Genomic DNA, 14,151 nt, shown 5'->3' on the forward strand with positions numbered 1-14,151 from the left:
TAAAATTTTTAAAATAATCAATTAAATATATCCGTAATATTTTTTTATTAAAATATATATTTATTTTAGATTTTCAATCTGTAAGATTAAGTTCGAATATCATTATCTCATTTTAATTTAATGTAACCTATCAAATTCAATTTATTCCTCCTTTGTTATTTAATTAAATAATTAATTCAAGTAGTTGAATAAACTAAAATTTAATAGTTTTCACGTATTTTGATGAACATTCAAAATTACTAGTAAAATTTAAAAAATATAAAAAGGACAAATTATTTTATTGCATGAATCATTATTTTCTAAAAAATATTTTATTTAATTTAATAATTTTTAAAAAAATCCTATCATATGGAAAAATTCCTAATTATGAACATCTATATATACTTTTTTATATATTAAAGATATGAATTTATAATTCTCTTAGATAACAATTAATTACTTTCAACTAGGAATGTTTTTAAATTTCTTAAAAATTTCCATATTTTTATTTTATAAAATCCATAATCTGATATTACTCTTTTTTTTGTAACCTAAAAATTGCATCATGCAAACAAAATAACATAAATTTTTTTATTTAATATCACCTAAAGTTTCATAAGCAAATGAAAATAAAATATTATCTAACTAACAACTGAAGATTCCATATTATTTAATATCTATAAAGTAATAGAGTTTATTAGTAGCTGCAAAAAAAAAGATTTGCCTATACTGCGCGATAAAATAAAGTAAAAATATTAAATGGTTTGATTGATTTTTATGTTTTATTATAGCTTTTAAATAAATGAAATAGTTATCTATCAATTTAAAATTTAAAAAGATACTTGAAACAAAGTTATGAATTTTTGTGTTTTTTAAGCTTACTAATTTTTAAATGATTATATTTTTTTAATTAATTTTAATTAATTCAAAGACTTTCCTAAAAATATTTAAAATTAATCTTCATAATTCTCCAAAAGCATTACAAATTATACAAAAGATATCTTTACAACATTTTAAAACTTTTTCATGTTTAGTCTAAAATTAACCTAAAAAAGTTTGCTCAATTAAAAGAACTTTTTAAAATAATTACAATTTCAATTGATTAAAAAACAAAAGTCATCTAATAAGCTTATTTAGTTAATTAATTGATAGTTTAATTTAAAAAAATTAAATATCCATAAATTTGCATTTAAAAAAATAATATTATTTCTCAAATTTAATTTACTTTAATTATAATCTCTAAAAAAATTGAGGGATAAATTCTCTATTAAAAGTCAATATAAAATTAATTTGCTAATAAAAGTCATTCATTTATTTATGTTTTATCTAAATATTGATTTTCTTTTTCAAAAACCTAAATTATGAAAATATTGCTATAAAAAATAAAATCAGCTAATGATTTTTAATCGAATGTAATAGTATTTACACAGAGATAATATCATAAAAATTGTGGTATTAAAGTAATTATTATTATTAAACCATTCAAATGCATTTATTTATCATGAAATTAATAATAATAATTCTGAATTTTTGCAATTCAAGTGGTATTTGAAGTAAACAATTCTTTTATATTATAAAATTTAAACTTTTTTGCTTTTTATATAAGGCACTACTGATCAAAATTTCAAAACAAAATAGGATAAATATACTAAATTAAGAAAAATAATTAATCCAAAAAGAAAGAAAAATATTGGATAACAATTAAAATAAAAGTTTGTAACCAGCTTTAAATAAAAATTTTAGCAAAAAATTTTTAGTTTTCATACTTAAAAGTAATTTATACAATACAGTTTATATAATTTAAATGAAAATTTATGTTCCATTATAAACTATAATAAAATTAAAAAGAAATCAATTTAGCCTCATTATAAATTTAATAGAATTTTATATAATTTTTGGTCGATAAAAACTTTATAAATTTTTAAACAAATAATACAAAAAAATAATTTAAAAAAAAAAATATAAATTGGTGATATTACTTGAAAATTATTAAAAAATAAATAAATAATATTTTAATTGAAATTCAGCATTTTATGCATGAAAGTAACAAGATTTAAGCAAATAGAATCAAGAAATAGCTGATTTCCTTGATTTATAATTATAAATAAGTTTTCTTTTTTGATTAAGAAATTAAATTTGATTTGCATTTACTTAAAATATCAATATTTTAAATATAAAGATGAAAAATATATTTATTTGTTTATTTATTTAGGAGATTAAAATTAGAAAAATAAAATTACAATTTAAAAAAAATAAATTTAATAATAATAAAAAAACTAAATAGCAAATTATAATTAAATTTAAAAATAATTATTATTTATTATTTTAATAAAAATAATTTTACAAAAAATTAACAAAATTATAATTTTAATAATTTATTTTATTTATTCTTTTAATATATTATAAAAAAAAATATCAGACTATTTTTTTCTTATAACATTCATTTATGAAATTAAAATGAATGAATTTGTATGATATAAAAAAATAAATGAATTAAATACATTTAGAAATAGTTAAGATAGTTAGTTAGTTAATAAATATTATTAAATGGATAAGTTATGAAGTACATTATCAAATATAATTAATTATTTTGTGGTTTGTTATTTTGATAAGTTCATGCAAAATGCAATTTCATGTGAATGTTAAAAGCCAAGTATTGATTTATTAGTTTTAAAATATCTGTAAATTGAGTATTTATAAAAATATTGATTGATGGTTTAGCTTCAAATCAATTATATTCTTAGATAATAATTGATGGTTTTGTTTCTTCAAATTATATATCTAATACAAAGTGTGTTGTGTTCAATGCAATATTCCCAAGCCTTAATATCGAAATTTTAATAATAATACACAATTAAAGATTAGGAGATATAAAAACAAATATTAATTTACAAACCAAACGTATTTATTTATTATATAAATTTAATAAGCTCATTGAACAACTCATTTTTTACAAGCTAGGAAGATAACTATTAGCTTATACAGATAGATTTATTTTTTTCCATATTATAGAATAGGCAATTAGTTATATAAATATTTTTGGTATTTGTTTTAGTAGCGCAACTAACTATAAGTAAAATCTCTAGTCTAGCTGTCATTTAGTAAACACATTTAAAAAATTTAAATATATAGTATGAGATCTAGATCAAATAAAGTTTCGCCAGGATAAATTAGAGTTTCAGCTGGAATATAATCAATTTCAAATACAAGAAATGGATAATCTTCTACACGCAGTAATAATGGAAATAATTAAATATTAATGAGCAATTTAGCTGCAAATGGTATAAATAATTAGCAATAGTAACAATAATTATAGATTAGTAACGGATATATGAGTCATAATAATAGCATAAATAATGGAATGAATGGTACTTTTAATGCAAACGGATAGCATATTATAGCAGAATCAAGGAGTCAACAAAGTTCTCCATTAAACACTCCTAAAAAAAATGGTAGCCATTTGGGATTTAAAAAACTTATTAGTGGCACAGTGCCCGTAAATTATCATTAATAAGGAATTAATTCTGGTATGAATGGTAATAATAACAATGGAGTTGGTTAATCAAATACATTGAATATATAGTAGAACTCTGTAAATAGCGTTAATCAAAATAACAGTTTCTAGTTTGGAAGTTATTAAAATGGTGACAGTTTAAAAAGTAAATCAACCTCAATCTAAAAAAAGTAAAATAGCAATAGCAACAATAACATCAACAGCAACGGATAAAATAATAATTTCAATCAAAATAATAATTTATAACCAATAAATTCGCGTCCCTCGACTGGCAGAGGCTAACCAAAAAAAGATTTATAGATTCAATTAGGTTTTGATAATATGGATTTAATTACTAATGGAGGAAATGCTAGCGCTTCTAATGGATAATATGAAAATACTTCAGAAGGCACAAATGCTATTTTATCAGCTAAAAATTCCAACTATTCTAATTCAGTTACGCCTACAATTATTAATGGATCAAGTAATCCAAACTCTAATATAGTAAATAATTATATCAATAACCGTTCTCTCAATAAGCCCTACTAAAGCGCTCATAGAAGAATGACTCCAAACAGACTAACCGGAATAGATAAAGTAAAAATTTAATTACTCATTAAAAATAGCAATCAATCAATCAGTCATATTATTTGTTCTTCAAAATTAATTTTTGCATTTTTTTGCTTTTAAAAAAATAAATCTCTTAATTACCTTTAATTAGAAAAGTGAATTGTATTTGTGGTGAATTCAAAATACTTAATTTATTGCTATCCATCACATTACTTTTTATCCTTTTTCTTTATTTATTTATATTAAATTAAATTTTATCAATCATTTTTCATTTTATAATATTAGATATAGTTGCCGACACCTCAATCTTCTTCAAGAAATAGCTCTCCCTACTGGAATAGTATGTCAAACAATTCAGCTCGTCATAGAAAATAATAATAATCTCTGATTAACAAAAGTTACAATGGTAACAAAGAAAATAATTAATATCTTGAAGGTTAATAAATTATACTATCAAGCCAACAATAAAATAACAACCAGCTAAATTTAGCGAATGGTGCTCAACCAAGCGGATAAACTTAATTTATGAGAATTAACAACAAGAGTCCTATTAACAGTGCAAGATCTAGCAGTTATAATAATAATAATAATATTAACAACAACAATAATTAAGTTTAGAATAATGGATAAACTAATGGGTAACAGTAAAGCAATTAAACATAATTCGAAAGGTCTAATCACTCACCTTTGATAAGTAAACTTTTAATCATTCCAAACAGCACAAGATCATCTAGCTCTAACAATAATAATCGAAACAAAAGTGGGAGGAGTATTTTAAAATAGAGACAAATAGGTATTATGAATAATAATAGCTTTAATGGAGCAGAAGATAATCCAAAAGCAAGTGCTGAATCTACTAGAAATAGTGGTGATTATAATTAAAATAATATTACGAACAATATAAGTAATGGACATAATGTAAATTACTTTTAAAACTCTTAAACAGTTCGTCAGAGCCATGCAAAAAGTACTTAAAAAGAAAAATCTTCACAAAATACTTCTTACAATACAAATAATGAAGAGAGATTGAATATGCCACTTATCAACCCTTTACAGTAAATACCAAATAATCAATAATAATATAATCCATTAAACTAATTAAATAATAAGTTAAACAACATTCACACTAACGAGTTTCTTTAAAACACTTAACAAGCTGTTTAGCAATAGCAATAGCAACAATAAGAATATGAATAAAATCCTTCTGGCTCAAATAGCTAAAATAACAGTAATGTGAATTAAAATTAAAATTAGCAATAGCCTTAAAATACAGCTAATCCTGAATAATAAACACAACCAAACAAAGGGGTATTAAACATGAAGTATTCATTTAGGACAAGAAAAGGATTTATGCCTAACAATCCTAATAAGGTTAATTAAGACACCTATATCATACACTAAAATATAAATAAAAAACCTTGGTAGCATTTCTATTCAGTGTGTGATGGACACGGAGTATTTGGCCATGATGTTTCAGGTTTTCTAAAAAGATTATTACCTTTACTATTCAGCGAATAAAGTGACAGGCTCGAACAAGATCCTAGAAAAGTTTTAAATGAAATATATGAAGAGGCTAATGAGAAGTTAAATTATGAAAGCAACATAGATATCTTATTTAGTGGTAGTACAGTTGTCTCAGTATATTTTCATAAAAATAGCATATTTTGCGCAAATATCGGAGATTCCCGTGCTATCCTTGGTAAAAAAAATACACAAGATAAATGGTCAGTAATTCCCCTCTCTAGAGATCATAAGCCTAGTGACAGCGAAGAAGCATAAAGAATCATAGCTGAAAATGGCCGAATTGAGGCATTCAAAGATTAGGAAGGAAAACCTATAGGTCCAACAAGGGTTTGGCTTAAAAATGAAAATGTTCCAGGTTTAGCTATGACCAGAAGTATGGGTGATACAGTAGCCGAAAGTGTTGGAGTCACTTGGAGGCCTGAAATAATTGAATATGAGTTAAGCTATAATGATAAAATATTAGTGCTAGCTAGTGATGGTGTTTGGGAATTTATAGATAATAAAGAAATAATCAAAATGATTGCTCCTTACTATTAAAGAAATGACATAGAAGGAGCTTGTGAGTGTCTCCTTTAAGAAGCCCATTTACGTTGGACAAGAGAATGTAATGTAATAGATGACATCTCATTTATTATAATCTTTATGAATATGTGAGTTTCACATAAATAACAACTAATAACAATATATAAGATTTTAATAGTATTTTTAAAGCAACCTAAATAACAAAATAAGCTGACTGGCTAGCTTGCTAGTACACTCGTTGACTTATTTCCTTATTTATTAACTTATTTACATAAAAGACTTAAAAAATTGCAAAGCATATAAATAATTAATTAGCCAATTCAAAAATAAATGATAAAAAATATTAATTTCAATATTTAAAATAAATATCAATAAAACTGAAAAATAAATATGTATATAATAATCATATTTAGCTTTTATATAATAAAATTATTATTACTAAATATTAACAATAATTAATTATTAATTACTTAATCTTCACATTTGCTTTTATTAAATTTTGTTCAAAGTTAGTGATTTATTTTATATTATCACTTTATATATGTATCTTTGCAAATATTATTTAGTTTTAAAATTTTTTACATTCATTTAATTAGTCAATATAAAGATTTATATTCTTGTATTCTTTTTAAAAAAAAATACCAAATTTTGCTTTTACCGAAATAATTATTTTTAAATTAAAATGTCTGCCAATTAGTAAAATTATTCATATGAAAGCTCTCAGCTGAAAATAAATTTGTAAATAATGGAAGAAGATTTTAATTCTTTACTTATAAAAATATAAAGCAGTATGAATAAGGTTTTATTTATTTATTTATTTAACGCTCACAATATATTTTAATAAATAAATTTGTTAATATGTTAGATGTCCTCAAACAATATAGCTCTTTCGGAGCTATTGAAGCAAAGCGCAACAGAATATTGTGAGGAAGTTATAAAAGCTAAAAATTTACTCTAAAGTATAATATCTGATTGCGAAAATATCCAAGACTACTTTATACATATTGAAATTCTTTAAAAGAAAATGTAAAAAATATTTTGTTAAACAAATTCAATCAAATTATAAAGATAAACTTATAAATAAATATTAATGAAAATTAAAATTTTTGTTTCTTTGTATTAAATAGAAGTCACTTTAGGTTAATCGTAGAGGAGATTGCTAAAATAAAAGAAAGAGAGCTCATAGAGGTTGAGTTAGATAACAAATAATGATACATATCATTCAATATTTATTTAATCTATAATATAAACATATAAAAACAAAGATTATTAGAAAATAACATTAAGTTAATCTAAAAATTATATAAAAATAATTTGTCCAAATTTACTTTTAAATAATAATTATAAAAATATTTTCAAATCTGAATCTTTTTTATGCTTAGTTTCTTGTTATACTTTAGTTTTTATTTATATTTTATAAATGAATTTCTAACAGAAATATCAAAAGATAATTTACAAAATTTTGTTTACTTGCAAATTCTATGCTTACATTAATGAATAACGTGGATAGTCAATCCAAAAATATTTTTTTTAATTAAAATTTTTGATTAAATCAATTTCAGAATACTCCAAATTTATTTTAATTTACACTCCATGAAATATTTAGATTTCCTAGTAAATGAATTTTTATAAATTAATTTTAATTAAAATTATTAATTAATTAGCTAATTTATAATATAAAATAACTAGTAACTAATTATTATTTTTTTATTTGATTAAATAATTTTTATAAGTAAATAAATTATTCATTTAAATATATGGAGAGAAAAGAGAGCTTTTAAAATTTTTAATAAAAATAAAAAAATAAAATACCCTTTGTTGTTTGCAATGAGAAATAATCTAGTTATATTATTGGATAGACAATTAGTTGCTCAGAAAATAGTCGGCTTGAGTTCAAGAATTACTAGTGGCCTTTTACAAGTAGCAGAAATAAAGACTTGGAGTTGATTTTACTTAAAACTATTTGTAGCTTTCTTAATAGAGAGGGAGGTACAATACTTATTGGAGTTACTGATCAAAAGAAAGTTGAAGGAGTTTAAATTGAGAACGTAGATGATGTAAAAAAATATTTCGATTCCTTAAAGGAAAAGTTCTATCCTAAACCTTAAGGCCTCATAAAAACAGTAGAAATACCAATCAGAAAGTTTATAGATGAAGAACAGTATTTTTGGATTCCAAATACTTATGTTATTAGAATTGAAGTTAAGTAAGGAAAGTTAGATAGATTTTATACATTCAAAACTGCTTCGTAAATGTTTTCTGCATTTAGAGAAGATGCAAGTGCTATTTTAATTAAAGATATAGATGAAATATAAGAATAAATATACATTAAAAGCTAACATCCAGTCGACCCATCTAAATAAATTGTATACGAGGAACCTGATTAAGAGGGACTTTAAGAAAGTTATGATGCCTAAAAGTCTAAGGTTTATGAAAATAAAGGAAATTATATTGCATTCACTAATTTATACAAAAACTACTTCAAGAATTTCATAAAATTTTTAGATAAAAAGTTAAAAGAAAGAAAAATTTATAATGTAGAATTTTTCGAAATATCTGATTATGCATTATTTATTAGCCATTAAAAAATGATGAAGCTTTATAATTAAATAGAAGATATAGTTAATGAGTATTATGAAGAGATAAAATAAGTCACTATTAGTTTTTAAGATTTGTAGTTTGGTTTTCCTAAAAAGTCTTTAACTATAAAAGTCTACACTGATGAAGAATAAGAAATGGTTTTAGAAATTATTTAATAAATAAAATGTTAATTTAAAATAAAAGAATTTAATGGATATAATGAAATCTTTCTATTTAACATTTAATCTTTTGAGGATTTAGTCACTATTTATTAATATTTCAAAGATATTTCTTTAAAAGTATACATTACTCTCACAAAACCTGATAAAAAATAGTGAAAAAAAAAAGATATTTATTCCCTTTATTTGTATAAATCTTGCCTTAATTTATTCAATATTTATCTAATTATTTCATCTTTAACAGAAGTAATAATAAATTTATTTTATATAATTTTAATTATTAATTGATAAAGTTTTTTTTTTTTTTGAGTTTTTTTAAATTAGAATTTGATTAAATGTTTCAAATTGTTAATATTTAAATATCAATAAATAGAAAAAAATAAATACAAAGTTAAATGAATATCAACTATATTTAAAAGGGATCTAAAAATAATATCATATTAATTATTGTTAGAATTTATAAAAAATCATTTAGTTTTCATAAAATAATCAATCAACATTTAATTTCTTTTAAAACAGATTTACAAATTTTTAATATTTTTTTAATTACCACTACCCTTTATTTAGTTTAATGTAGTTGTTTCTTATGAAGAAACTATTTAAGTAAAAGTTAGATCTAATGATACAATCAAGCTAGTAAAAAATTAAATTAAAATGATTACTGAAATTTAAAAATTAAGAATTAAAAGGCAATAAAACTCTCTAAGACTATAATATCAAAAATTTAGACAATTTATATATAGCACTCAACAATAACGATTGATCAAAATATTATTATAAATACATAAATCCTTTTAATTAAAACTTAGTTTCTCTCCTCAATCTTTTTTAAACAGATTTATGATGAACTAAAATTTTATATTAAATTAATCCCAGTATTTAATATTAATTAATTAAAAATTATATATAGCACATTCAGCTATTAAATTCTTATGGATGTGAAAACTTAAGAATTTAATCCAATATTTGCTATTAAGTATATTAATTAAAATTAAATAAATAATTATATTTCAATTTTTATCATATTTGTAAAAATTATTTTTAATTTAATTATGTTATTTTAAATTATTAAATTCAAATAATATTTTTATTTAGCATAATATATGCTTAATTAGTTTAAAAAAAAATTAATTATTTAATAAATATGTAATTTCAAAAAATTTTTAATTTAAAAAATTTCATTTAAATTTTAGAAATATTTAGAAATTAGAAACTATAGTATGTATAGTCAAATTATTAGAGATTTTGGAATTAAGAAAAGAGCAATGATTAAGAGGGATTTTATTAGTGAAGAAATAAATTTTAAAATGATTGGTTAATTAAATTCTAAAATTTATTTTAAACAGTTAAAATAAATCTAATAAATAAATACTTATTTTAATAAATTTAAAAGATTTTAGTTTATTAACTAATCAAAAAATATACTATTAAGATGGAGAGTCTAAAGCATAGAGATAAAAATCGTTACATAGTTTAAGAAATGTTTTTCAATAAAAAGGCTCTCTTAGATTAAAAAGCTAAATTACTTAAACTAAGAGCATACTAGTATTTTTAAAAAGAATACGTTTGCATTTTGAACTTATTTAAAGATAAAAGAGGTTAATTTTTAACTTTGCTTAGTTGGTTTTTAAACCATCATAGAATCGATTTTAAATTTATAGAGTGTTTTTAATATTTTATATTCATATCATCAAGTGACATAGCCAGGCTTTCTAATCTAGTTTTTTAATTTACAGAACTTATAAAACCAAATTTAGCTCACTTTGTTTACAATTATTAGAACCTAAAATTTGGATAGATAAGGTTTTAGCTATTAGTAAGATTTAAATCTAAAAAACAAGAAATTTAAATTGAAAATTTACTTAAAAATTTCAATTGTGTGACTTATACAGAATATAAATATATGATTATTTTCTTTTTTGACTATAGAGGGTTCATGACTTCGCAAATAGAGTTATAGAAAAACTAAATAGAATACGATTTCTATTACAGCTAGCCTAGAGTAGTGAGGAAAGAAGTACTTTTTCAGAATGAATAAAAAATAGAATTTTTTTAACTAAGGCAAAAACTTGATTATTTTTATAATACTAAATCAGAGAATATAAATGATAAAATATGTGAAAAAAATAATCTAGTGAATCTTGTATAGCCAATAAAGGATTTGATATATTACATTGATTTTTCTTTTATAAGTTTTTACAAAATGAAGGTGAACAAAGAATTTATTGAACTAATTTAAAATGTAAATGAATCTAAAAACTTAAATTTATGATTTTTCATTGTAAATAATAATAAATTGAAATAGCTTCTATATATTTCAAATACAATAATAATTAATAAATTTCCTAATCAATCATTGTTAAATTTCTAACTTTTGATGACATAAATTAATTATCATTTTTTTTAAAGTAAAAAAGCAATTCAACTGAATTTTGAAGGCTTTTGACAGCACTAAAAAGAGATAATTTTAGTTTAAAGATATTATGTTTTAAATATTATAATGAAAAAAAATATTTATTTTTTATATAAATTTATATATTTATTTTTTAAACAATTTTAAAATAGATTTATTAATCTTATTTTTCATCAAACCTTTTCTTCTCTCAAATATTTAGAAAAATTTTCAGATTTTTAAGCCAACAATTAAGGGTTCAAATTTTCAACTCTTTCAGCAAAAAAGGTGTTTTGAGTATTTGCATCATAAGCAAAATAGTAGGAAGTCAAAATTTAATTACCAATAATAAAAGCTCTCTCGCCATCAATAACTTTGAACATCAATCTATAAATTCCATCTACAATTTTTTTAGTATAAACAGAAGGAACTAAAGATAGAATATAAGGACTCATATCTTCAGTTAGTATAGTAATCTTAATAGGTTCTAAACCTTCAATGGTATCTATATAATACTCCTTGAAAATTCCGATACCGCTAACTGTTATTTAATAACCTCTTTCTTTTAAAATTGCAAGCATTTACTCAAAAACATTCAAATCTATTGAAGATAAAGCAGAATCAAAATTAATGTAGTATTTTTTATAGCCACTAATTTTTTAACCAAAGTAAGTTGTTTCTCCATTTGAGTAAAATGTACAATCATAAACGTAAGTATCAGATTTATCTACATACATTTTCACGAAACTACTACCTTTTTTGATAAACTCTGGATTTGGCTCACCAAGATTTATTTGTCCAATAATATCATCCGAAGTAAAATATGAAAGATATTTATTGAAAAAAGTTATATACACTCTAGGTTAAGAAATCAATCCTTCTTGATTAAGTTGCTTCAATAGTGACAATTATTTAGTATCATCATTAACTTTACCAAAACATAAGCTTCTAGTGTACAAAGTTAAGTTTAAGTTATCAAGTGTATTGTATTGAGCAAAAACAACTCTGGCTTAGAAGTTACCCATTTAAAATTAAGCCTCATAGTCATTTACTCCATAAGTAGTTGTTCCACTAGGAACTGCACCACAAGTTTAAATCTTGCGATAATCTGTTCTGATAAAGTCAATTTCATTGGAACAATAATAGAATTCAGCTTTTGCTTCTATTTTGCAGTTTTCAGTTCCAAAATTAGCATTAAATAAAATGGAGTTCTCTTCACGGTCAAACTTTAATGGAATTTCAAGCAAAGCATGAGTAGTTAAAATAAAGCTTGCAGAAATTATAAGCAAACTAAAGGTATTTTTTTTAGTAATCGTCATCCCTTTTTAGTTTAATTAACTTTTATCTAATAATGTTTAATCATATAAAAAATATTTACTCAATTTAGACTTTGTTCTGTCAAATTTGATAAATTTATATTTCTGGTAGATTAGAAAATTTTTTATTATGGATCAACTAACTAATCAGGAAAATTATAAAGGACAGTCACTTTTTTCTAGCCATAAAATCTGATTAATTTTTTTAGAATTATTTTTTGTATAAATCAATTAAAAAATATGAAGTAAAATAATAAAAAATTTATGATTCTCAATCAAGTAAACCATAAAAAATATCAGATTCTTAAATAATTTTAAACTTTCTAACAAACAAGAACTATATTTATTTTAAGTATAGACTTTGAACTATATTTTAAGTTTAGAGTTTTTATTTATAACTAGAAATCATCCATTTTTGAATAAAATTTGTTTTTTTTCTTTCAAACTTTTATAGAAAAAAGTAAATTAAATAAAAAAATTTCATTAATATAGAAAAGAAATATGTTTATAGTAAAATATAACAATATTTTAACATATTCAGATTAATGCTTCTTTGAACTTTCTTTTATAAGAGTTAATCAGAAATTTAATAATATTACACATACAACAAATTAAATAAAGCATGCAAAGCAATAGTTTATGAAAATAAAATTAATCTTAAATTTGAAAAGATAAAAGAATATAGATCAATAAACTATTAAATATTTAAATCCTATTACTCATTCTTAATTACTCAATTCCATAATTAAATAAGTAGTAAATTGAAATACTTTACAATTAAATGGTTTCCAAATTTAACAAATTTCTTTTTTAATATTACAAAAGCTAAAAATTAAAAAGTAAAAATTAACTTAAATTGTAGTATAAAATACAGGTCAAAAATAAATAACATTTTCAAAGTGAACTAAACTCTATTTAATATATTAATTAAGATAATTTTTTTATATGAAGTACTAATTTATTTAAAAATAATAAAAATAAGAAAATTTATTGATAAATAATATTTATTAAAAAAATGATCTAATATTTTAGTCTTTAAAAAAAATTTTCACAAGTATCTTGCTTATAAAGTATTATTTTAAATAGAAATTCAAAATAATCGATAATTTTTTATAAAAAAGAAAAAACTGAGAACATTTTCCTCTAAATTTAGCCTTAAACTTAGTAAAAATTGATAAATGAAATAAATCAAATCTTTAATTTATTTTAGATAAATTTTAAGTAAAAGATTTCTCCTTAAATCACTTTTAAAATCTATGTAGGAAGGAAGTAATTAATTAAATTATAATTATTTGAAGGTTATATTTATATAAAAATATCAAAATTAATTTCATAAAAATGAACTATAAATAAATATTTATTTTTATTCAAAAATTTATTTAATCTTTATTTTCAGTCTTAATTTAATATCATTAAATTTTTTAATAAATAAGTTAACTTTTTGAAATACGTAATAAAGTTAAAAATAATTTTGATAGTAAATAAAAACTAATTGCTATCAATCCTCATATTTAAGACTAAGTTGTATTAAAGTATAAAAATTTTTTTTGGAAACTTGTTCATGCATTAATAAGGTGTTCTTTTATATAGACTGAT

The 14,151-nt window shown here is 21.0% G+C and overlaps 5 protein-coding genes across 5 annotated transcripts; 4 read left to right on the plus strand and 1 right to left on the minus strand. All coding sequences in view use genetic code 6, as the record gives it.

Moving 5' to 3' along the window:
- Positions 1 to 2,846: 2,846 nt before the first annotated feature.
- TTHERM_00498050 (protein phosphatase 2C containing protein) lies at positions 2,847 to 6,220 on the plus strand (the record flags this gene model as incomplete). The annotated part of the gene is made up of 3 exons (XM_001027993.2): positions 2,847 to 3,052; positions 3,112 to 4,069; positions 4,328 to 6,220. The coding sequence occupies exons 2-3, from the start codon at positions 3,113 to 3,115 to the stop codon at positions 6,218 to 6,220; spliced, it is 2,850 nt and encodes a 949-aa protein (XP_001027993.2). The 5' UTR covers positions 2,847 to 3,052; position 3,112.
- Positions 6,221 to 6,700: 480 nt separating this feature from the next.
- On the plus strand, positions 6,701 to 7,544 carry TTHERM_00498060 (hypothetical protein). The gene is made up of 3 exons (XM_001027994.2): positions 6,701 to 6,887; positions 6,954 to 7,114; positions 7,216 to 7,544. Exons 1-3 carry the CDS (start codon positions 6,771 to 6,773, stop codon positions 7,298 to 7,300), a joined length of 363 nt encoding a protein of 120 aa, XP_001027994.2. The 5' UTR covers positions 6,701 to 6,770; the 3' UTR covers positions 7,301 to 7,544.
- Positions 7,545 to 7,815: 271 nt separating this feature from the next.
- TTHERM_00498070 (divergent AAA domain protein) lies at positions 7,816 to 9,006 on the plus strand (the record flags this gene model as incomplete). The annotated part of the gene is made up of 1 exon (XM_001027995.2): positions 7,816 to 9,006. The coding sequence occupies exon 1, from the start codon at positions 7,846 to 7,848 to the stop codon at positions 9,004 to 9,006; it is 1,161 nt and encodes a 386-aa protein (XP_001027995.2). The 5' UTR covers positions 7,816 to 7,845.
- A 1,273-nt stretch (positions 9,007 to 10,279) lies between these two features.
- On the plus strand, positions 10,280 to 11,283 carry TTHERM_000498079 (hypothetical protein; the record flags this gene model as incomplete). Its single annotated transcript, XM_012801067.1, has 2 exons — positions 10,280 to 11,089; positions 11,257 to 11,283. 2 exons carry the CDS (start codon positions 10,280 to 10,282, stop codon positions 11,281 to 11,283), a joined length of 837 nt encoding a protein of 278 aa, XP_012656521.1.
- Positions 11,284 to 11,433: 150 nt separating this feature from the next.
- On the minus strand, positions 11,434 to 12,558 carry TTHERM_00498080 (transmembrane protein, putative; the record flags this gene model as incomplete). The annotated part of the gene is made up of 1 exon (XM_001027996.1): positions 11,434 to 12,558. One exon carries the CDS (start codon positions 12,556 to 12,558, stop codon positions 11,434 to 11,436), a length of 1,125 nt encoding a protein of 374 aa, XP_001027996.1.
- Between the last annotated feature and the right edge of the window lie 1,593 nt (positions 12,559 to 14,151).

The sequence above is a fragment of the Tetrahymena thermophila genome (genome assembly GCF_000189635.1).
Source record: "Tetrahymena thermophila SB210 genomic scaffold scf_8253815, whole genome shotgun sequence".
NCBI classification, from domain to species: domain Eukaryota; phylum Ciliophora; class Oligohymenophorea; order Hymenostomatida; family Tetrahymenidae; genus Tetrahymena; species Tetrahymena thermophila.